At 40.9% G+C, this 22,962-nt stretch overlaps 1 protein-coding gene across 1 annotated transcript in view; it reads left to right on the top strand.

Annotated features, from left to right (window-relative positions):
• LOC119418450 (neurexin-3b) overlaps positions 1–22,962 on the top strand; it is a 528,753-nt gene that overhangs the window by 450,707 nt on the left and 55,084 nt on the right. The window contains exon 18 of the mRNA XM_037685736.1: positions 14,575–14,746. Coding sequence (XP_037541664.1) covers positions 14,575–14,746 — 172 coding nt within the window. The remainder of the gene's footprint in view (positions 1–14,574; positions 14,747–22,962) is intronic.

The following is a 22,962-nucleotide window of genomic DNA, read 5'->3' as shown; positions in this document are numbered from 1 at the left end:
TATATATATATATATATATATATAGGCTGCTCTTGTATATTCAATTCACTTCAATTCAAAAATACTTTATTAATCCCAGAAGGAAATTAAACATATAAGCCACAGATGTCCATGTTGTAACATGGGATATTTACACAGAAATGTTTTTAAAACTTTTACTTAAATGCGTATCTGTAAAATATGGTCACAAATATGTACAGTATTTATTTTTTTTTTTTGAAGAATGCCTGCAATGTGGCTGGTTAAAATAAATAAATACAGTGGCCTACCAGGAAGTTATTGATCGCTATCTTCATGGAGATAGCCTACAATCAGCTTGTGCTGTTCCCCCCTCCCTGGGTGCACAACGGTTTTGGGAGGAGAGAACGGGGACCTGATCTGTAATTTCATTGGTCAGAATTATTTTAAACATTTATTCACACAGGTGTCTCATTAAGTTAGGAGGACTCAACCCTAGACGTGTATTGGGCAGCTCTGTGAGCACCTGGGTGTGATGAGGCTAAATGTTTTGGCGGCAGGAAACTTGTTAGCCCGTCAAAAAAATAAAATAGAATAAAGAAACAAACAAAAATTAGCCGCAGCATTGTATAAGCCGCAGTGTTCAAAGTGTGTGAAAAAAGTAGCGGCTTATAGCCCAGAAATTACGGCAATTGGGCTATTAACAAAAGCTCATTAACTTGAGAGACGATCAATATGAATGTAATAAAACATATTGAAAATATTCTACACATTGGTTCTTGGTGGTTTTGGGTAAGCAACAAATGATGTGGTTGTGAAAGATGCCGAAAGCATGAAGAAATATATTTTTTCCACAACAGCCCAGTTCAGACGCACAGTAAAGCATGGCAGCGATGATTAGGATCAGCGCACCGTCAGTCGTCTAAGTTCCAAAAAGCCTGAACGTGACTGTAGAGAGCTTGAGAAGTCTTTGCGGTAACACTGAGAAATGCTTCCACCAGGCCGTCCGCCATTACTGTCAGGGCAAGTTACCGCCACACGAGCGGACAAACAGGAAATAGAGAAAGAGTGGGTGTAAATAATTGATAAGGCTGACCTTGCACGATTCATATTCTGCGCCGGCAGATCAAAGAGCGCAGCTCGGAGTTTGACATTGAGCCAAGCGCAGAAGTCAAAGCCGTTCCTGTCTCTGGCAACGCTGCTGCTTGTGTTTCTATTAAAAATGCAACAACTCTTTCTCTTCGGGGCGAACTATAGCTGGCACAGCCGGACATTAACCAAGGGACTAATGAATTTACTGGTATTATCCCACTATCACAAAGTAAAAGCAAGGTGGAGGCCATTTTGTTCCTGTCCATTCGATGAAGCAGTTCCTGGTGCTCTCAGGTGTAAAATCCAGTCTGTGTCAGACCGCCGGCTTCTTTTAGGTGCGATCAATATTTCAGAGGCGCCCAGACCCCTCTGTGCCTTGTTCCCTCACACATGGCCTCTCACAACACTTCTGCTGCTGATTATGAACATCTGAATGAACATTTGAGCTCCTTAATGATTTATGGAATTTCACAGCTTCCACAGGAATGTTTATTTAAGCAGTGCATTAGCACCGACGCTGCTGCAGCGAGAGTCTAACCCTGTCTACGATGCTAGATGCAGCTCCGCAGCAGGACATGTCTGTCCTGAATTAGCAGTGTCTTTTTCTGGTCTTTTTTTTTCTGTCAGCCGTGATGTGCATGCATCACTGCTCTGAGCTCCTCCTGCTTTGTTCAGAGCAGTGAAATGTGTGTTTCTCTGCTTTTTGCCCTCATTTAGGGCTTTGCTTTGCGTCTGTGAAGCATCAGCGAGAGCACATAATTTCCCCAGAGTTATAGCCACTTAATTAGATTAAAATGGTCATTCTATTTGAGTGATAAATGATTCATCGTTATCTCAAACGGGGCAGATTGTCTGCAGAAGATTGGAGATAGCTTCTGTTATCTTCAGAACAATTTGTGCCACTTTTAAAAGGGCTCTGTATGACTCATTACCCTTCTTTAGTTTTACTTTTACTTACTCCAAGGGGCACAAATTAAAGATGTCTTTCCTTCATTGTTGAAAGAGGTCACAAAAAAGTTTTAGTTTTTTTTTTATAACAGGAGCTGGGCCAAGCAGTTTTTGTCAAACTCAGTTATTTTTTTTATTATTCTCAGGGCAACATTAATCCTCATTTGTGGTTCCGGCGACTAATTTCACCATCAGCATAATCGAAACGAACAACAGTGTCCATAATTGTCCTATTGGTTTGTTTCTAATCATTTCTGGAAAATATTGGATCTCAGTGGAACAGAAGGATAAGACGCCATGCTATTCTCTCAAAGACAATAATTATTATCCGCAGCTGCCATGAAAACATCACACTCTAATCACTGCATGCACATCTACTATTCATTAACTTTTGGAATCAACCGTATTCTAGTTGGATGCTACATGTGCATGATCTTATTGGAGGAAAAAACACAAAACTGACTGACTCATTCAATTTTACAGACACTGAGCTACAATTTTGTTTTTTAGTGGCTGAAAGTCCTTTCCAAGTTGTGCTCTAACAAATACCTGAAATCTTTAAAACTTGACCTACATAATAGAAGTTGATAGATCTTCCATCAAAGTATGCTACTCTCAGTAATAATCAGAATCTGAATCAGAATCAGCTTTATTATCATTGCACCGAGATACAACGAGAACATGTACGTACAGCCATCCGAAAGATGGACGGAGTGCACGAAGCTGCTGCTATAAAGCGCGGCCTTCTTATTCTTATTCAGAATACATTATTTTAGATAGAAACAGGGACACAGCCATGAGGAGAGGGATAGTGGCATTGCAAAAAAGATCTCTTCACACCATGTCCATTCAGGGCAAGGTTTAAGACGTCAAAAAACTCTGCTAGCTAAAGCACATTTATGAACACGTTACATATGCATTTACAACAAGACGGTCCATGAAGCACTAACAGATAGTCCATTGTCCTGATAAGATGATGGTCAGCCGGCACATTTCTAATAAGACTCCACAGATGGGGGGTTGCAATAGACAAAGCTTTTCCTTAGTTTACAGATTTCCAATGAGAAATTGATAAGTCGGCCTGTTCTGAGGCCAGCTGGGGAGAGATTCAGATAACCACAATTATTGGTTTATTCAGGCAGACCATTTCTTTGTCAGCCTTGAGTCTGTACTGATAACTTTACAAGGTCAGAAATGGCCAGATTAGGGTGCAGTCCACTTTTCCATGCTTACGAGCCTCTTCAAGGTCGTGTTCATGCTGACGAGTCCCAAAGCCACAGGTGGCCTGCGAGTCAAATCACTTCCAACGTACGGTTTCACTCGTAAATCAGCTGATTTTGAGTCCTCCAGCACGAACCAGATTTTGACATAGACAGCAGCTTGTCGAGGTCCAAATTAGCTACGGCCGTCTTCTTTGTATGTTGATAAACCAGGATCCAGACTATTACAAAAACAAAAACCTGTTATCATTAATCCAATTATCGGCAATTTCAGCATCCTCGGTTGATAGCAGAAGTAGACACATCCCCCCCACCCCCCCCAGATTTATCCAGCTACATGCGTCTCGTCCGAGCAGATGAGGGTTCTTCAGGACACTGTCACTTTGTTGAAAATAATTTGTAATATACGTCGAACGTCCAGTTGGTCAGATCCAAAACAGTAGTTTCCATTTCAGGAGATGTGTAAAAAATAGGAGCTGCTCCGATACACAGACAGAGAGCAAAAAAGCAGGAGGAGAACATGGAGCGGGAAGGAATGCATGCACCTCGTTAGAGAGCCAGTGAATAAGAATAAGAATAAGAATAATTTCAGGGGATTTTAATGGAAACTGTTGGCAATTAGATGTACCGTATTTTCCGCCGCACACATTGCACCTCCCTATAAGTCGTATCAGTCCAAATGTGTCTAAAAAAGTGAAATAAAACAAACAAATAAGTCACTTCTCCATGTACGTCGCATCTATTATGTGTCACCGTTGACGCATCGTGTTTGTTACGTGTCACCGCTGACAACCTGGAAATGTGGGTTGGTGTTGTGCTAAAAATCGATTGGCTGCCAAATGGTGCCTGCGGGAGCGTGCACAGGAGGACTTTAACAAGAATATAACAAGGCTGACACTTAAAAACAATTATTTGTTTGCTCAAAATTATAGCACAGGTGTGTCTCGGTTGAACTTTTACTTAATAAATGCACTTCAATGGTTAAATTAGCTGCATTTCACCGGGGCGGCGCAGCAAAATGAAGCTGATTTGACTGTTGCTCCAGGCAAGCAGTACGAAGGCGGCATTGAATGGCAAGCCAATTGTGTCATTAATAGCCACTTTTACCTATTACATGATACAACGGCATGCCATACTACTCGAATGCCATCTAGCAGCTCAAAATGGTAGTGTTCTGTGACGGAGCAGTTCTGTCCCTCACGCTGAACACACGCGTGCACACACACCGATCTTACTACGTGCCCTCCCTCTGTATGACAGCTAGAGCCGAATCGCCCTAGACCCACACCTCTCCCTCACTTTAGGGTTACAGCATACACCTAAATATTTACCATATTTTTCGGCCTATAAGTCAAATTTTTGTTGCATAATTTGCATTCCCTGCTCCCCCGCCCCCATTTATAAACCAATTTTTGGCTGAAATATAACCGTTTTCATTCATTCTGACTGAAAAGATTGAACATGTCGCAGGTTCTTCATGCGGTGGACCTGGGCACCATAAGCAGCATCATCATAACTACAAAAATGAAGAAAAAAATCACGGAGGGCATGTCAGAGTGTGATGGTTGTGATTTTATTTACACACCTTCCCCAAAAACAAAAATGCAGAGTATTTGCTGTCACAAATATCAACCAACATTCAAGTCCTGCTTTTATTTTAAAGCCCTTATTTGGTTTAGTTAAAATTATTTATAATCAAGTCTGCTGGCGGAAGAATGCTCACTTCCTTTATAGGTAATGTGGAAGCATTACGCTTACTTTTACTCCAGCTGCCAACGGCGGACCGGACAACGCTTAACAGGTGAGTACAACCTTAAGTATGCATGTTTAGGTGAATGTATGAGCTACGATGTTTACGAGCGTTTCCAAATGTGCATCCTCAGTCATGCCACGGACTACAAAGAGTAAATGGCCTTCCCAAAGAGGCCTCACTTTCAGGAAGTTAGTGACTGAGCTGCAATGGTAGATGACATAATGTTCATAAAGAAATGGAGAACAGAATTAAATGAGAGGTATACCTGTGATCTTTATGTTGGGAATTTATGTTGTAATGATATTTATTGCAAAATTAACATTGACAAAGACAAGTTAGGCAGCACGGTGGCACAGTTAGTACAGCTGCCACATCTCAGCGTGCAGGTTGTCCTGGCTCAGATCCCGGCCTGGGGGCCTTTCTGGGTGGAGTTTGCATGGTTTCTCTGTTCATTCGTGGGTTTTCTCCAGGTACTCTGGTTTCCTCCCACAGACCAAAAACATGCATGTTAGGCTGATTGGTAACTCTAAATTGTCCCTAGGTGTGAGTGAGAGAGTGAATGGTTGTTTGTCTCGTTTGTCTCTGTGTGTCCCTGTGATGGACTGGAGACCTGTCCAGGGTGTACCCGCCTCTCGCATAGTAACTGCTGGATATGGGCACCAGTTACCCCCGTGACCCAAAAAGGAAGAAATGGGTGAATTGAGAAAATAATACATTAAATGTCAAAATATGGTTTAGAAAATTCTGGTGCATTATTTTTAAGGTTATTGTTTTCTAAAAGTGAAAACTAATACAAAATTTAGAGTTAATATGTATTATTTTGTTTTCTGTCTGAATTTTTCAATGAGTTTGTGGTCATTGTGGCTTACTTGCTATGTCTGTTGAACTTGCAGAACCAACTAAAGAGATGGAGTGATTGTTGTATTTTTCTTTGTATTTTTAACCTTTAATGCAAAGCTTACAGTACTATTACTTGTGATCCTATTGAGAGATTTTTTGTTTTCTTTTATCTGGATAAAATTGAAATATAGTTCTCTAAGGAAAGTAATCTCTTTAAAAATAAGTTCATGTTCATCTGTAAATGTCATTTGTGTCTAGTTGAACTTACTAGGAGTCCCACCGCAATATGAGCTTTAAACATAAAGTGTACATTGTGGAACCATAGGAGAACTCGCCAACAATGACAGAATTGTAACAATAAACTGTATGTCAGACAAATTGTATTTTAAGTCCTAACATCTGATCACACAGATCATATTTTATTGCCTCTTTACTCCTTTGCATCCCAGTGCCGGTTTACGCTTTTGTGTTTCCACTCTTACAGTTATGCCACTACTTCCCTTGGTGGTTCAGAGGTGTAAAAACAGCAAGTTGACTTTAACTCCCCTATTCAGACTCAGTCCTTAAGTAAATAACACCACATCTTGTGTGTACCACCTATCATGAAAATAAGGACAGTAGTTTTGTGTAACGTTGTTACAGTTCAAAAAAGACACAGATACAAAGTTATCAGTCACCTATCTCCTCACCTGCTTTGGGCTCCTTGGAGAAATAAAAATGATTTCCAGAGCTTTAGAAGTTGTACGTTTTCCATTTTGTCTGGTTTGAAACCTGTCATGATATCAGGAGTTTTTTCACGTTTTTGGTTGCACGTATTTGCATTGTAAATCATGATCTTTTCAATTTTGGAAATTTTTTTCCTGTGATTATGACTTTTATAGGACCAGATTGAACTTTTTTGGATTTTTCTACCTGGATTATTGAGCATGCATCAGGAGATTATGACTTTTAGTTTCATTGTATTTTTATCAACACTAACATTTTTTCCAGACTGTTCTTACGCCCTAAGACCATTAAGATTTTGTGCAGTTTGGAATAAATAGTAAATGGTCTGTACATATATAGCCCTTTTCTATCTTATCAAGACACTCAAAGCTCTTTACACTACAATATGTGTCTTCATTTACCCATTCATACAGCACTCTACTAGATCTCTACAAAGCTAATTGAACAAATCTTTCTAAAGAGAATAATCAGAGCTTTATCACATTCATACACTGATGGGACACACAGAGACAATGAGGGGTTCAGTGTCTTGCCCAGGGACACTTTGGCATGTGACTGCTGGTAGAATCGAACCCCCAACTCTTGCATTGGAGGACGACTGCTCTAACCACTCAGCCACAGCCGCCCTAACACAATAACACTATGATCTTCTAAAAAAAAAAAAAAAACTGTAACATTGTGCCTTTTTGCAAATGTCTTCCTGAAGAGCTTGGCACACAAAATCGGACAGCTACAAATCATTGTGACGTCTCTGAGTTATCGCTGTCAATTACTTAAGACAAATGGCTTTTGGCACGTTGAAGGCCAGGAGCATCAATTCAGCATGGCTCACGTATTTCCTTGCCTTTGCACACTATTGATTCTGCTTCCCTGATCAACTGTTGATGGCCTCAGACCACAGAAGCTAAGTTGAGTGTTGATGTCAGATGAAAGAAGGGGTATGTAACCAAAACGTCTGCCCAGGAAAGAGTTCATGCTCTGGATACCAGATATTCCTCCATCCTCACTAAGCCTTAGTATAGATTCACAATACGGCTCCTTACTGGATGTACCAGATTTCATTTGAGGTTTGATTGGAATGCAATACCATTTTTCCAGAGGGAAAATCCTACTTTAATATTATTGTCTGTCTTTAAAGTACTTTTAATGTGGCTTTTTCTGTACATGATATCTTTCACATATGTCCTCTTTTCAGCCTCTGTATCATTTTTGTCAGCTGGTTTTCTCCCCTGCGAAGCTAAACATGCTTATTCAACCCATCACACCTCTATAAAATGGCTGTCAGATGTATTTATCCTTATAGAGGCCCGTGGTTTAACAGAATGGCCATTCAGCGAGCCAGGGACGAGGTCTATTGTGAGCAGCTCATCCTCTGTACAGCAGGTGTCCGCTGAGGGCCTTGATGGCTGTCTGCAGGATTGCCCACCACTGCTTTGAGTGATTTTCTCTCTTTCGCTCTGCCAGCAGCGCTTCATGTGTTGGAGGCATCGATCGGTCCTGAATTGGATTGCGGCAGGCCTGATTACTGATGTCAGTGTGTGCCGAGACACGTGGGAATGCTGGAGCGCCGCGTGCCAAGCCCGAGATAGCTAACAGCAAAAGGGGGCGGGGAGTTATACATTTATCGGTCTTGGTTACACGGAGTGTGAATACAACATGCCTACACACCATTGGCATAATCTTTTTCTGTAGTGCTGTAACAGTCTTGGTGTGTGTGCGTTTGGCAGCAAATAGATACTTGGGGGCATTTCAGGCGATGGAAAGGCTTTAGCGCATCATACCAGTAAATTACTGTGATTTAAAGTCTGTAGCTTTTTGCAATTTAGAGTCGGCAAAGGCAGCTGATTGAATGTTTAAATACTTTTTTTGTGTGTTAGATTATTTCACGCGAGGGTAGACTTTCAGGCTTTTCCTTTGTGTTGGTGTGTAAGTTTGTGAGTGATTCTGCGCGCATCATTTGTTTACAGCTAGAATAGTGGCCATCATCTTTTCCACTAAGAGAACAATTGCCATTTTTCCCCTTTTACTCAGGAGACAATGAAGTGCCTTCCTGCCTCGAGAGCGACAGGCCAATAAAAAATGTAATTGGATCTGTCAGTCAAACATTGCTGCAGTGCTGGGGTGGGCAGGCAGGTGGGTGGCAGGAGAGGTGGGAGGGTAGCCGGACAACTGGAACAGTGTAGAAAAAATAAAAAAGAGAGGTGTACCACTGCGAAGCACTGATACACACGGTACCTATTTTCTATTTTCACAGTGCCTGGAGGCTCTGCAACAGTTACAAAGGTGTGCAGTTGTTGTGTTTTGCTTTGTGTTTGTACCAGAGCCAGGGGCGGGTGGGTGATAATTTGTCTTTGCTTGTAGGTATTAGTGGGTTGGATGTGTGGCTTTGATGCAGCTACACAGGAGAGCCGTGGCTGCATCGCAACCTCTGAAGGTCACAGTTGATGTGCAACTTATCATGTGCTTTGTTTGCACGGGAAACAGCCAGACACGCTTTTTTGTACCCGTCAATTAAAGATCTAATGGTCCTTGAAGGAATGCTTATTACCTTTAATGCCCAAGTTTAAATCTATGTATAGCCTATGTTGAGAAATGACAGAATTATAGCCATTTTTGTCAAACCTAATATATACAGTATATAAATATATATATACATATATACATATGTATATATGTGTATGTATATATATACATGCATATATACATACTGTATGTATATATACATGCATATATACATATGTATATATGTGTATGTATATGTATATGTATATATGCAATATTTAATGTGATCTGTTAACAATGTGTTACTTGTGAATGGTAGTCACTACTATCACTCCAAGTTTTAACTCAATATGTACAAATATTACTGAGGTATAGCTAGTAGATGTATAGCCAGTGATTACTTTGTTTTATTTGAAATCATTCCAGTAGTTTATAAGATATTTTGCTAACATATAAACAGGGTTGATTGCAAAGTTTACTTCCAAGGTTTTATGTACATATGTTGTGTAATGAGTGCTTTAAAGCTGGGGGTCCCAAACTTTTCCATGCCATAGCCCCCCCAACAGCAATAGCTTCTGGCTGAGCCCCCCCTCTCAAATACACAAACAATGCTACAAAATATGTAAAGTAACATAAACTTTTAGAATGTTTTAACTTTTATTCACTATATTCTATTAATTGTTACAGCTGCTGAGCCTTAAAATGTTATAACTAACATGTTTTAAACATATTCCCACTGATTAAAAACAACTTTTCAACAAATTGTTGACCAGAAGAACCAAAACAAAAGAAATCTTAACCTCTCTCAAGCGTGTTTATCTGGAAATGACAGATACAGATTGCCCTAGTGTGCAATTTTATTATTATTATTACTATTTTTGATTTTTTATCTTCTTCTCTCCAGCTTTCTGAGGCTCTCCTAGCGCCCACTGTCGGCCCCCACTTTGAAAAACACTGGTTAAAGTATGTGTTAAGGATAACGCTCAACTTCTTTTTTTTGTCTTTTGTCTGCTCTCTTCTTCAAAAGGTCACCACAACAAGAGAATTATCACGAGAATTTGGCAATTGTTTTATGTTTTACACCGGCTGTTTTCCTGACGCAATCAATGACAACTGAGCTACCACAGCCCACTTGTGTGGAGCAGAGGGTTGCATCTAGCTGATGTGTGTGTGGTGGGGGGTGCTGGGGGTTAACAGCATTGCTCAAGGGCCCAGAGTGAGGCAATTGAGGGTGAAGGCAGGTGTGGGTGGTTAATATTTCCTACCCACATACTGATTTAATGGTCAGGAGATTTGAACAGGCAACCTTCCGATCAGATGCCTTCTCTAACCTCTGCGTCACCACGCTCCCAAAAGGTAACAGTCAACTACTACCGCACCACAAGTAAATATGTAAAATTAGCAGAGTTATAGCTGTTTTGGTGTTTCATAATATTAGTTGGCTGTGGCAGCCATCTTGAATCAGGTTGACTCCAAAAGTTAAAGATTTGTAGATGTCAACCCGATGGTTACCTTCTGAAAGTTTCATTAGAATGTGTTTAGTGATTTACGAGATATTTCCAAAAGTATAGACAAACTTAACACACACAAACGTGCAGTTATTGCCCGTCTCTTCGTCTTCATCACAGCGACTGGCAATAAAAAGTCTTCCACTAACATCGAACTCCAGCTTGTCGCCATCTTGCCCTGATGCCCTGACTAAAGTGTATTTTGCTGTGCACACGTGAACCCACACTTTTAACGCACGGGTTTGTGTGTCGCCCCATGTTTTAATAACAGCTACTTATATTAAGAGCCCATTTACAGTGTCAGTGACAGCGAAGTTAAGTGCAGAGTTGAATATTCAGCTTGTCCAAACTCCCTCTCTGAGCACTACCTCAGCTTTTAGGAAATGGCTTTCTCATGTCTTTGACGTTGCTGTTCCATTATTAACTGAGCCGAGGAGAGCCGCTTTCAATATCACTGAAACATTATCCCGTATCCCGTTTTATGAATAGACAAAGATGTTGTCTGTGTAAGTAGGGGAGAGGCATTGAACACAGTGTGAGGCTGTTCAGTTTTAAAAAGGGGAAATTCTAGGCAGCTCTGCTGTATATTCAGAGTACTGCATATTCAATGCAAAGTTTAGTTTTTTTTTTCTCTTACTTTTGGAGCTTTGTACTTTCTTGAATACCTAAGGGAAATTTGACCATAGAATGATGCACTGCACTTCAATAAAGATAAGAATATACTCCTGCCCTCTTGCACTAAAAAATGCATAGAAGCACAAAAAGTCCTTCTAACTTAAAGATGTGGAAAAATGTCTCTTTTTCTCTAAAGGTTTTCTTCTGTGTTCCACTTTTTGTAAGAAGTGTTGGAGCAAACCTGATTTAGAATGTAAAACTTGTTACATGTCATTCTCATCCTGTTTCCCTTTATGTGGTTTCCACACAAAAAATATGCATGCTGAAGGTTTCTCTTCAGCAGACATTATTAAGAACCATTTAAAACTCTTACAAGTTTTTTTTTTAAAAGAAAGACATGGTGTATCATGTTAAAGTACTCTGGTGTTTATTTTTTACTTTAATGTAATGTATACCTTACATGTCTGTGTGCAAAATCATTTATCTGTTAGCCAAATATCTCATGAACCACCTGATGGATTTCAATGAACTTCTCAGGAAGTAATGACTGAATCTGCATCTACAACTAGTTATAACTTTTTAGAGTCAACGCCATTCAAGATGGCCCCCACAGCAAAGTAACACAAAAGTTAATGCTCAGTAATCCAGGTAAAAATCCAACAATGTTCAGTCAGATAATCTGGACAGTTTTTTTTTTTTTTTGCTGAGACATTGCGTCCTTCATCCAAAGGACTTCTTCAGTCAGAGGAGCCACAAACAAACTGAATCCCACAAACAGAACACTCCCATAGTGGAAAAAACAGTTTGCTGGTGTTAAGACGGCCTCTGGGGCCTGCCCTCTCCCCCGTCAACTCCTCGGAGGCAGTCATGCAAAAGTGGTTCAAAACACCAAAGTTCATGCTCAGCAAAGTAACCTTAGTAAACCCAATAATAATAAAACAAAAACAATTTTACAGATATTGAGTTAAAAAGTGGAATGGTGATAGTTCAAATGTATCTCAAACACATAGTTTAATCACTTTAAACACATTATGTGTGTGAAACGTTGGCATTAGCTGATGGAGTCAATACTCCCACAAGTCAGTATGTTAGCTAAATATCTCAGGAACAACTGGACAGATTTTAATGACACTCACAGAAAGTAGTCATTAGATGTACATTTTTATTTTACCTTTATATTACCAGGATTAAAAAAAAAAACATTCTACAACTGATTAACTTTTGGAGTCAATGTGATGTAAGTTGGCCAGCACAGCAAATCAAATTTAGCTAAAACAAAAAACGCCTATTACTTGGGTAATCTAAAAAAGTTAAATCTGGTCCTCCGGACATTCAAAAAACAAAACAAAAAAATAATAAATGTAGAAACGTTTCGTCTTTCATCCGAAAGACTTCCTCAGTCTGATGATCTTTCGGATGAAAGACGAAACGTTTCTACAGTTCTTTTTTTTTGTTTGTTTGTTTTGTTTTGTTTTTTGAATGTCCAGAGGACCAGATTTAACTTTGTTAGATTTTTCTACCTGGATTATTGAGCATGCATCAGGATACTTGGGTAATATTACTGGTATTGAGCTAGACTTTGTCATGATGAGACTCATCCCCAACACGTAGTCTGAGTGCTTCATGTAATTGCACATTTTTTCAAGGTTTGCCTAAAATGGCTAATTCTCATATTTGCCATTATGAGTGCCTTTAATTTTTACTTTGTCATAAAAGGTGACGAGTATGACGGAGCTTTAGGGCCACGCTGCGAAAAAACATCAAAAGTCATAAAATTACGAGAATAAAGTCGTACGAGACTTTTTTTTTTTTTTTACAGCTCTTGTTTATTTGATTTTTTTACACGAGTCGGATCCACGATGCGACCTGTCAATCAATCCAGTAGGCGTGTCGGCAAATGACCAGCTAAACGCTCCTTACCTGCAGAGAGCTGCTGCAGCCCACCTGAGTCTGTAAGCAGGTTCAAAGTCCTGATAATAATCTGATGCTGATGTGCTAACAGATTAACTGTCTCCTTATTTATAAAACTAATACCAAAGTATAATTTAACAAGATGCTCAACATTCTTCATTTTACTACAGTTAAAATGTGGTAAACCTGCTTTATCGTGTCGGAGTTCAGATAATATTACAACTCGTTTAGCTTCGGATTGGTCATTTGCTGACACGCCTACTGGATTGATTGAAAGGTCACGTTGTGGATCTTACTTGTGGGAGAGAGAAAAATACGAGAGCTGAAAAGTCTCGTACGACTTTATTCTCATAATATTGACTTTATTCAACTTTATTCTCATAATTTTATGGCTTTTATTTTTTATTGTTCTTAGCGTGGCCCTGAAGCTCCGTCATAGACAAGAAGTTTGTATTCCTTTGCCTAAGAATGCAACATGAAGAACTGAGTTGTGCCTTCCAGCAGAATGTGTGGCATTTAATGGCGGTGAGCAGGTTTAAGTGACGTGTCGTACATCGTAAGTTGTTCCACTCATGCTGACAGACGCTGTTAAGTTCTGCTGAACATGATCAGGGTCCTTACTTTAAGTCTGTCATGCAGGACCGGGGCCTCGGCTGATCAATTAACAGTATGTGTCTGCTCCCCCGTGCGCACCCTCGTAATTTTGGTTTCGTTATGAGAAATGGTCCCATTGCTGTGGGTTTCTAAAGAAAGTAATTACACAGAGAGATTCCCTGTGGGGGATTAAAAACAAACGACACAGAAAACACGGCTCTGCCTGGTCGCCACCGCACGCTCAGGCCCAGCCTCCGCTTTGAAGCCTCTGCTTGTAACGCCCACACGCCCATGAATACAGAAGCTGTCACAGTAAAGCACGCTGGCAGACTTGTGGAAATTAGTGGGGGCCGCGTTGAGTGGAATCGGAAAGTGATGGGGATGGCCTGGCAATTTATGGACACGGCTTAACTGGTTTAGCATCAAGAGCTAAACAAAACATGATAGTCACGCGGTTCACACGGATGGCGGCAGAAAAGGCATCCGTCCTGCCAGTTCGTAGTGACAGGCAGCGGGGAGCATTACTCATCATTACATTCTCTGCTGGCAGCCTATTTTCATCACATTACCGCTGTATAATGAAGCGTTGCGCACAAACGTCCTCAGGTACTTTGTGTAGTTCACCATTAGCACCAGCTGGGAGCATTCATCCGAGTCGCTTTATTGAACTTTTTACACTTAGTTTACTGTATAATTATTTCATTAGTGCACAACAAAACATGCAGTGAGAGTCATGGAAAACACGCAGTTCAAGTGATTAATAAATTTAGCTTTGACAGTTGTGGCACATTTAATGCGACTCGGGCTCGTTGATGGTTGCTGGTTTTGATGGCGTTCATATGTTTAATAAATTGCTAAAGTGTCTAACGCCCACTCTTTCCTTCTGTTTTTTTCTGTTCCTTTCTAGGAACAAGGCAAAGCTGGCGTGACGTTTAACATTGGGACGGTGGACATCAGCGTTAAGGAAAATAGCACACCGGTAAATGATGGTAAATACCACTTGGTCCGATTCACCAGGAACGGAGGCAATGCAACCTTACAGGTGGACAACTGGCCGGTGAATGAGCACTTTCCCTCAGGTACTGCCCACATTTATAACTTGTCATGTGTACTGTTACTTTAACATGAGAGTAAAAATTATCGTGAGGTTTTTGAACCACTGGACACCATCTGGTTTTACACCTCCCAGGTTATAATTTTAAGCAAATGTTTTCTCTGTGGAAAAAATAAAATAAAAAAATCTGGATGAGAAATTAGAACCCCCACTACAAAAGCAAACAGAAACAGAAAGTAGATCCAAATATTGTCTAGTTGCCTCGTCCAACCATTAATACAATGTAGACATCTGATCAGAACCTGGAAGTTGGAGCTGGTAGGGAACTATTGTCAGTCCCAGTACAACCTATATGTCTTGCCCTTCTCAAAAATAAACAGAACATTGCCCTAAGTAAAAAAAGAAAATTCACCTCTGTAATTTTCAGTCGTTTGCTCTATTTGATTCATGTAGTTCTTACCTTTCTGCTCTATATTTAAGTTTGAAGTTTCAAAAATACTTTAAGCTGTAGTTGTTTTGTAATGATTAAAAGAAAGGTCATGTGACACCATGATTGTATCCAGAAGGAGCCTCACATCTCTAATGTGCATACTCTGGAAATACAGCATGGCCATAAACCAGATTCTACTGGTTTCAGTTCTCAGCATAGAGACAAGGCGAGTGATGACATCCAATATTAATAAACTATCAATGATACCCTCAGCAGGGTCCTGGAGGATGAATGGGAGTTTTCCCAACCAGTCTACATGTACTTTGTGGACTTGGAGAAGGCCTTCAATTTCGTCCCTCAGGGAACCTTGTGGGGGCTACTCCGGGAGTGTGGGGTACCGGGCCTTTTGATATGGGCTGTTAGGTCCCTGTGTGACTGGTGTCAGAGCCTGGTCCGCATTGCCAGCAGTAAGTCGGGCTCGTTCCCAGTGAGAGTTGGACTCCGCCAAGGTTGTCCTTTGTCACCGATTCTGTTCATAACTTTTATGGACATAATTTCTAGGTGCAGCCAAGGTGTTGAGGGGATCCGTTTTGGTGGCCTTAGAATCACATCTCTGATTTTCACAAATTATGTGGTCTTATTGGCTTAATCACGTCGTGATCTACAGCTTTCGCTGGAGCGGTTCGTAGCCGAGTGTGATGCAACCAGGATGAGGATCAGTTCCTTCAAATCCGAGGCCATGGTCTTGAGCTTGAAAAGGGTAGAGTGCCCTCTCCAGGTCAGGGAGGAGGTCCTGACCCAAGTCGAGGAGTTTAAGTATCTTGGGGTCTTGTTCACGAATGAGAGAAAAATGGAGCGTGAGATCGATAGGCAGATAGGTGCGGCGTCTGCAGTGACTGAGGAGAGGGAAGTCTGGGCATCTCTACTTAATCTGCTACCCCTGCGACCCGACCCTGGACAAGTGGAAGAAAATGGATGGATGCATGATTCTCCTGAAAATGTTTTGAATGTTCCTTTTTCATTGATACCACTTACACTCTGAATCTCTCTCAATATTTATTTTCTTCATTGCACAATTAAAGTTAAATAATGAAAGTTAGAACAAATCAAGACAAAAGTGAGAAATTAAAATGTTGCTCTGTTGTAGTTTCTAGCACACAGAGAGCAATAGTGGGTGTGCACAAAATATACAGTTGTCATTGTTTCACAAGGTTTTATTTTTTTTCTGCTTTATTTTGAAAATATTTTTCTGTAGATGAGAAATGCAAGCACAGCATAAAATGCTGATTTAGCTAAATCTTTCAATTCAATTCAGTTTATTTATATTGCTCCAAGTAACAACAGAAGTTGTCTCAGGGCACTGAACAGAAACATTCACATACATGAAAAGTCAATTAGAAGTTATTTATCTAAGGAAACCAGCAGATTGCATTGACTCATCACTCTGTCACTGTCTCCCATCCTGAGCAAGCACAACAGCAACAGTGGAAAGGAAAAACTCCCTTTTAACAGGAACAAACCTCCAGCAGAACCAGGCTCAGGACAAGCGGCCATCTACTTTGACCGACAATTTTAGTTTGAACAAGGGCTAATTAGTCTAAGGGACTAAACATTTTTTAATCTCTCCTGTTGCCTTTGGGTCAAAATGACCCACAAGCCCAATGACTGAGGCCTCCTGGGTCATTGTGACAAAGGGTCGAGGAGGGTGGAGCACTCTCTGAAAGTTTTAATGGCTGTTAGACCTATTATGAAGCAACTATAAGAACCCACATGTCTGCATCCACAATGCCAGTGAAACATGCTCATTATGCAGTAATCAACCGATGGACAGCGTTGCTTTTATATTACACATAATATCATCAACAACAATGAGTTGCTGTAGATTGAGTTTTGGGTCCTTGGTTTTACTTTTTAAAGCAGAATTTGAAATAGGACAGATCAGTCAAAACCGATCATGTCATAGACAACTGTATCTGTTGACTCTACTTTAACAATGTGAATGCCGTACAGCACTCAGTTTGCTCAACCTATCAACATGTATATTAATCATGTCTTATCTGCAACTCAAGAGCCTCCATTGAACCAAGAACGTGTCTACAATGCAGGAGATTCAACAGATCCAACAAAGACACTTACTAGGACTACTAATGACCACAATGTGAAAACAACAACAACAACAACAAAAACGCAAAGTGAACTACACTTAGGACTAAGAAGTGGTGTGTTGAGGTCCAAAAGTATCTATAAGCTATGCTAATTAAATGCAATGTTCTTTTTGATTATTCCACTTGACTCCACAAGAAAAAATGCTTGGAGCTAGATTTGTTGGTCTTGCTAGAGGCATTAATAGAGCAACATCAGGCTTGTTAATTTCAGAAAAAGCAAAAGAAGATAAATGAAACGCACCAAGAGCAGTTTGGTCAGTGGGCAAGCAAGGAAAAGATGGAGGCACAAACCATGAGTGGCCTGTTGGCCAGATATAGCTGCTACTTTCCTGTATCTCTTATTCTCAGGTCAGCAGAAGCAGCATGGATGCAGAATACAAATAGGTTCATCAAACACTACCTGCTCCAACTGGAGGCTCAGGTGCTCTCTTTCTTCAGAGCTGATATGTGCCGCTCAGCTAGCGAGTTGAGGGAGTGTGTGTGTGGGTGGGGGGTGTAGAGGGGAAAAAATCCTTTCCTTCCTGTCCAAGTCAATTAAATGAAGCTGCCTCTCTTCAAGTTTGATACCCTTTCAAGTCTTCAAGTGAACTGGCTTATGAGAAACCACATCGTTTTCCTCTCTCTTTCCTTCCCTCAATGTTACTTAGTCAATCAGAGCAGACACACGGAGAAACAATACAGGTAAAAAGCTTTGGTTTGACAAAAACAACGGATGGCAGAAGATACTATAAACTTTATTGATCACTGTGGTAAAAATGTGCTACAATTAGACAGAAAGACATACAAGACCACTGACGAGTGACGTGCTCGGTTACAACACAAACATGAACAGGTCTCTCTTGTAAACGAGTCCTCATGATTCAGTGAGACTTCCTAAATAAAGGTTTGGATGGAAAAATAAATGTGATAGAGAATTAAAGGTGGAACACTTATCAAAGGCTAAAGCAAAAGAAGTAAAATGTTAAGGCTGTTGCCGTTCAGTCATGAGGGATGAACCAATCTGAGCTGACCCTTTGAACACCAATGTTGTCTTCACCGACACCTGCTTTCCTGGCGTGGCCTGGCTTGTTGTTTGTTTGGGTCAGTAGTCCAGATGACAATAATCCATTCTGCCTCTGGTTTCCTTTTACATTTGGCTGCCCTTCGTTTCTTACTGACCAGATGGTTTGAGATAGGTTTCGTACCAACTGAGTCGCAGTAGAGCTGCAAGCCAGCAGTTTGACTTAAGAACAACCTGCACAATTGTCTGACAGCCAAACATTTTTGTCAAATGTGAAGGTTTTTAGTTTCTAGACCTGATATCTCTTTACAATATACATGTTGGTTAAATACTGAACGGTGAAGGTGGACAATAATGTGTTTGACCATGTTGGGGTGTCTATTTCCCAAATATCTCTGAACCAATGAATTGTAATGAAACTGGCAGAAAGTAATCATTGGACATGCATCATCTGATTAACTCTAACTCTTGGGAGTTATTATAACTCAAGATGGCTGCCACAGCTTACTGAAAAAATGGCTATGTTCAGTCAATATTACAAAAGTTGTAATACTCAGTGTGCAGTATCTTTGCAATAACTTATGGAATCAACTCTAGCAAAATATCTAATAAACCTGTTGCTTTTAATTCAACTTTACAGAGACTTTCATTTACAATTGATACAACTAAAACTGTTCGGAGTCTATCCGTTATAAAATGGATGCCACAGCTAATTAGCATTAGCCAACACAACAAAGGCTACAACTCAGTCAATTTTACAGATATTTAGCTAAACCTTTGTAAGATATTTTTATGCTCTGATGGTCTGAAGCAGGCTCTGGAAGGCCAATTGATTTCCATCTCAGAAGGTTTATTATAACTACACATATAAGGTACAAGATCACTGCAGCACTGGACCATCCTGGGCCGCCACGCGGTCCCAGGAAATGGCCGCGAGCCTCGATTAACACACATTTCTTCAGAACTGGCCACACCCCCCGGAAGTATTTGTCACCGCCTACGGGTGGGACGTCCCTATACTAGATCATGTGACCAGCTCTCTGCCAATGATCCTCGTCCGTAAAATATCAAAACACTAATGTGTGTGTTAGTGCCGGCGTGTAACTGGGAAATTCTTCCTACCAGAAACAGAACTTGAAAACAAATGGTGTGCCTTGTTTTAGCACATAAAATTTAATTTAATGAAATAATAAATAAATAAATAAAATAAAACTTTAATACAAATAATCACACATTTCAGTAAGATGATATGATAATATATAATCCAGTGATTCCCCTAGTTTACTTGCCTTGGCAGGACGCTCAGCTTCCGTGGTTCTTGTAGACGAGGGTAGTGGGTGGAGAACAAATGCATGTCTGTTTCGAGCATGCGGGGGCGGGGGAGACACGTCTGTCTTGTGCAATGTTTCGGGTGGAGGGGGGTGGCTACGACTCAGTGGACGAAAACGGAGTGCCACTAGCTTAACGCTGCGGAGTGCCACTAGCTTAACGCTACTGAGTGCCACTAGCTTAATGCTACGTGCATGCCGGCAGTTGTCGGGGGGTGGGGGGGTGGAAACACGTCCATCCTATGCGAGGGGAGGGGTGGGGGGTGGCAGAGACCTCATCTGTCTTTCATGCTGTTTCGAGTGTGTGTGCTGTTTCAGGTGGAGGGGTAGCAATGGGTTAGTGGAGGAAAACAGAGCACCTCTAGCTTAACGCTACGTCTGTGCCAGCAGTTGTCCGGGGGGGGGGGGGGGGGGTTGACATGGCAGAGTGCCCTGCTTGCACAATGGCAGGGGGAACACTGTAATCTGATGAAAATATACCTCACTTTGATTTGGAAGTAGCTGAGAATCATTCTCCACATGAACTCTGAGCGTGACGTCTTGCATGAAATTGTGCTTAACATCATTTGCCAAAGTTTTACCAAAGTTGCTACACCTTCGACCCGAAAGGCAGCACACGATATGCCTTCCTTCAAAGAATGCTTGGCCTTTGATTATTTGACCATCACATGAATTGCATCTGAGTTAAACTTTTCTCTGGATCCTATTTCCTGAGTCGTAACGGTAAAATCAATTCAAATCTCATTCAACAGTTTGGTCATGAGCTGTACTTCTGCAGAAGTGCTCATGTGGAACATTGATTGACATTATAGGAGAGGTATTACAGTAACTTTATCTCAGTATTGAGCTCGTAGTTTAGCAGTAGACTGCACTGTATGACAGAGAAAAGACATGTTAATATGTTGCAGTGCAATGCAACACTGCTGATAAAGATTTTATAATAATATTTCAGAACACAAAGAGCCAGATAAAGTAAGAATGTGTGACAGATAAATAGATGTTGTGTACGGTGCCTGATAAGGTGGTCAGGTGGTATTTGAATCCATGTGTCTGCATTTGCATGTCAGCAGTCTTTTTTTCCCAAGAAAACTGAAAAGGTTTTTGACAACAGATAAAATCAGAGGATTAGTTTTAATAATCAGCTGAGTGAGTCATTTAAACAAAGACAATATGACTTTATGCCCAGTCTGAATGTGTGTGTGCTCTTTAACACGGTCTAACAGCCGTCTAGTAAACAAAAAGAAAATGGAGGTTGTTTTAGTCAACAGTTGTAATTGTTTTTACAGTCTTTGGTTTTATTGGTCATTCAAATTGGAGACAACAGGATCTATTAAATGAAAACAAAGAAAATACGTTAAGTTCCAGAGCATTAATGTGAAGCCTGCTGAGCCTGGTAGATATCAGCGTTTTATTAGTTTTAAGGTGCGGGAGGACTTTCACCAGCAGTGGTAACTGGATAAAAATAAGGTGTTCTTTTTCTGCCGCTTGTGTTTGGAGGGAAGACTTGATGCCATCCGTCTGTACAACAATAAACCTATAAATCCCATACAGAAATGTTTTCATCAGGCTTTCCTTGTGCACACGCGTGTTCTGCGTGTGGGTGTTGGATTTGTGTGTGATGCTTCGTCTCTTCGGGGTTTTTTCTAATTATTCTCCCCCTGCAACAGTGTCCCTCTCAGATCTCTGTTCTTCCTCCGTCCTTTGATTCTTTTTCTTTATACGTGTTTTCTCCTCCTCCCCCTTTTCTTCCTTCGGTCGCAGCTCATCACGACTTTGCAACAGTCCAGTGTACGTCGTGTGACAAGCCACATTACTGCAGGGGGCTCGCCTTTTGTTTTAGTGAGGGGGCTCCGATTACCTTATATAACAGTGTGAATCGCTGCGCTCCTTGATTACATGATCTTTTCCACGTGAGTTTGAATCTTTGAGTCGAAGGGTTACGTGAGCCAAGCAGACATTGCACGTCGCCCGTCGCCCTGGTTCAGCCTTTGTCTCAGATGAATGGCCATTAGCCTAACTACCCTGTTTGTGCCTGAGGCGAAGTGTGTCTTTGAGTGTGTGTGTTCAAGCAAGCGGTTTATGGCAATAGCAGTCTTGCAATCGTTGTCAAGCATACAGTACATCCCCTAAAATCGACATAGACTTGTATCCATTCACTGATGCATACAATCAAACTTCCTACAACCTGAAACAGAGAACATCTTTAACCTGAAATGCAGGAAAATATTAATGCTCATGATTAAAACAGACCCTAATGTGTTGGTGAGCCACACACCTGATATTCCATCATCTGTACTCCCAGAACTCGGACTAAGCTGAGCGTACAGTCCAATTTATCCTTTCAACAAAATCAGTTTCAAGCCAACTTGATGAATCTGCTGACTTCTCTGAGAGAAAGGAGGGAAAGCCAACAGGAGACATGGATGCACCATGGTTGGGGGGAAAAAATCTAATTTTAATGGAGTAGAAAACTGAGATTAGCTGACATATGAGAGAAATAGCAGGCACATAAACTGATGGAGGGCTATAGAAGACGAGAAATGAAATGGGGAATGAGAGAAAAGTAGATAAATTACAGCAGAATTGCAGCTGGGTGGCTGAAGAGGCTTGAATCACCTGAGAAGAGCGCCGCTCGCTGATTGCTGAGACACGGAGAGGACGGATAGCAGGGAGCAAATGAAGGAGCAGAAAATCTAGCTGGATAGACTGTAAGCTGAAGAGAACAGGATAAGACGTGAATGGCCTGTCAGAGGAGAGCTGAAAGTCAGGTGAGGGACGCAGCATAACCGGCAGCTGCAGCTACAAGCTCTGGATTTAGGCTGAGGAATTATGATTTTTGGACGGAGCCACACTATATCAAAAGTACTCATTATCATTCCCCTTCCCAAATGACAAAAAACAGAAAGAAATATATAAAACAGGAGCCTGTCAGGGTAGCCATTTTCCCAGTCTTGATGTGCTCCTGGCTCTGGCCCTGTGATGGAACCCTGGTGAGATCAGTCTGGCAAACAAACCGAGTAGAACGAAGCGACAAATCAGCAGATGACTGTCGCTGCGCCAGTGTTTGTGCTGACTGAAGAGCTGCCACCAATGGGAATAAAGGCTAAACATTGTTTTGGCTGGGGAAAGAAATATAGCGACGGCATGTGTGAGGGCGAAAATAGACACAAGCAGACTGTGAATAAACATAAATCTCATTAAACATAAGGAAAATAGGTTATTAGAGGATTAAAGAGGTTAGCATTCAGTGCATTTCACTGCTAAATGGCTGAAAAAGAATGCTCTTTGGGAACTTCTTATATATATATATATATATAT

This window comes from Nematolebias whitei, chromosome 12 (assembly GCF_014905685.2).
Source record: "Nematolebias whitei isolate Nwh7 chromosome 12, NemWhi1, whole genome shotgun sequence".
Lineage (NCBI taxonomy): Eukaryota > Metazoa > Chordata > Actinopteri > Cyprinodontiformes > Rivulidae > Nematolebias > Nematolebias whitei.
This window is presented reverse-complemented; position numbering and strand designations above follow the sequence as displayed.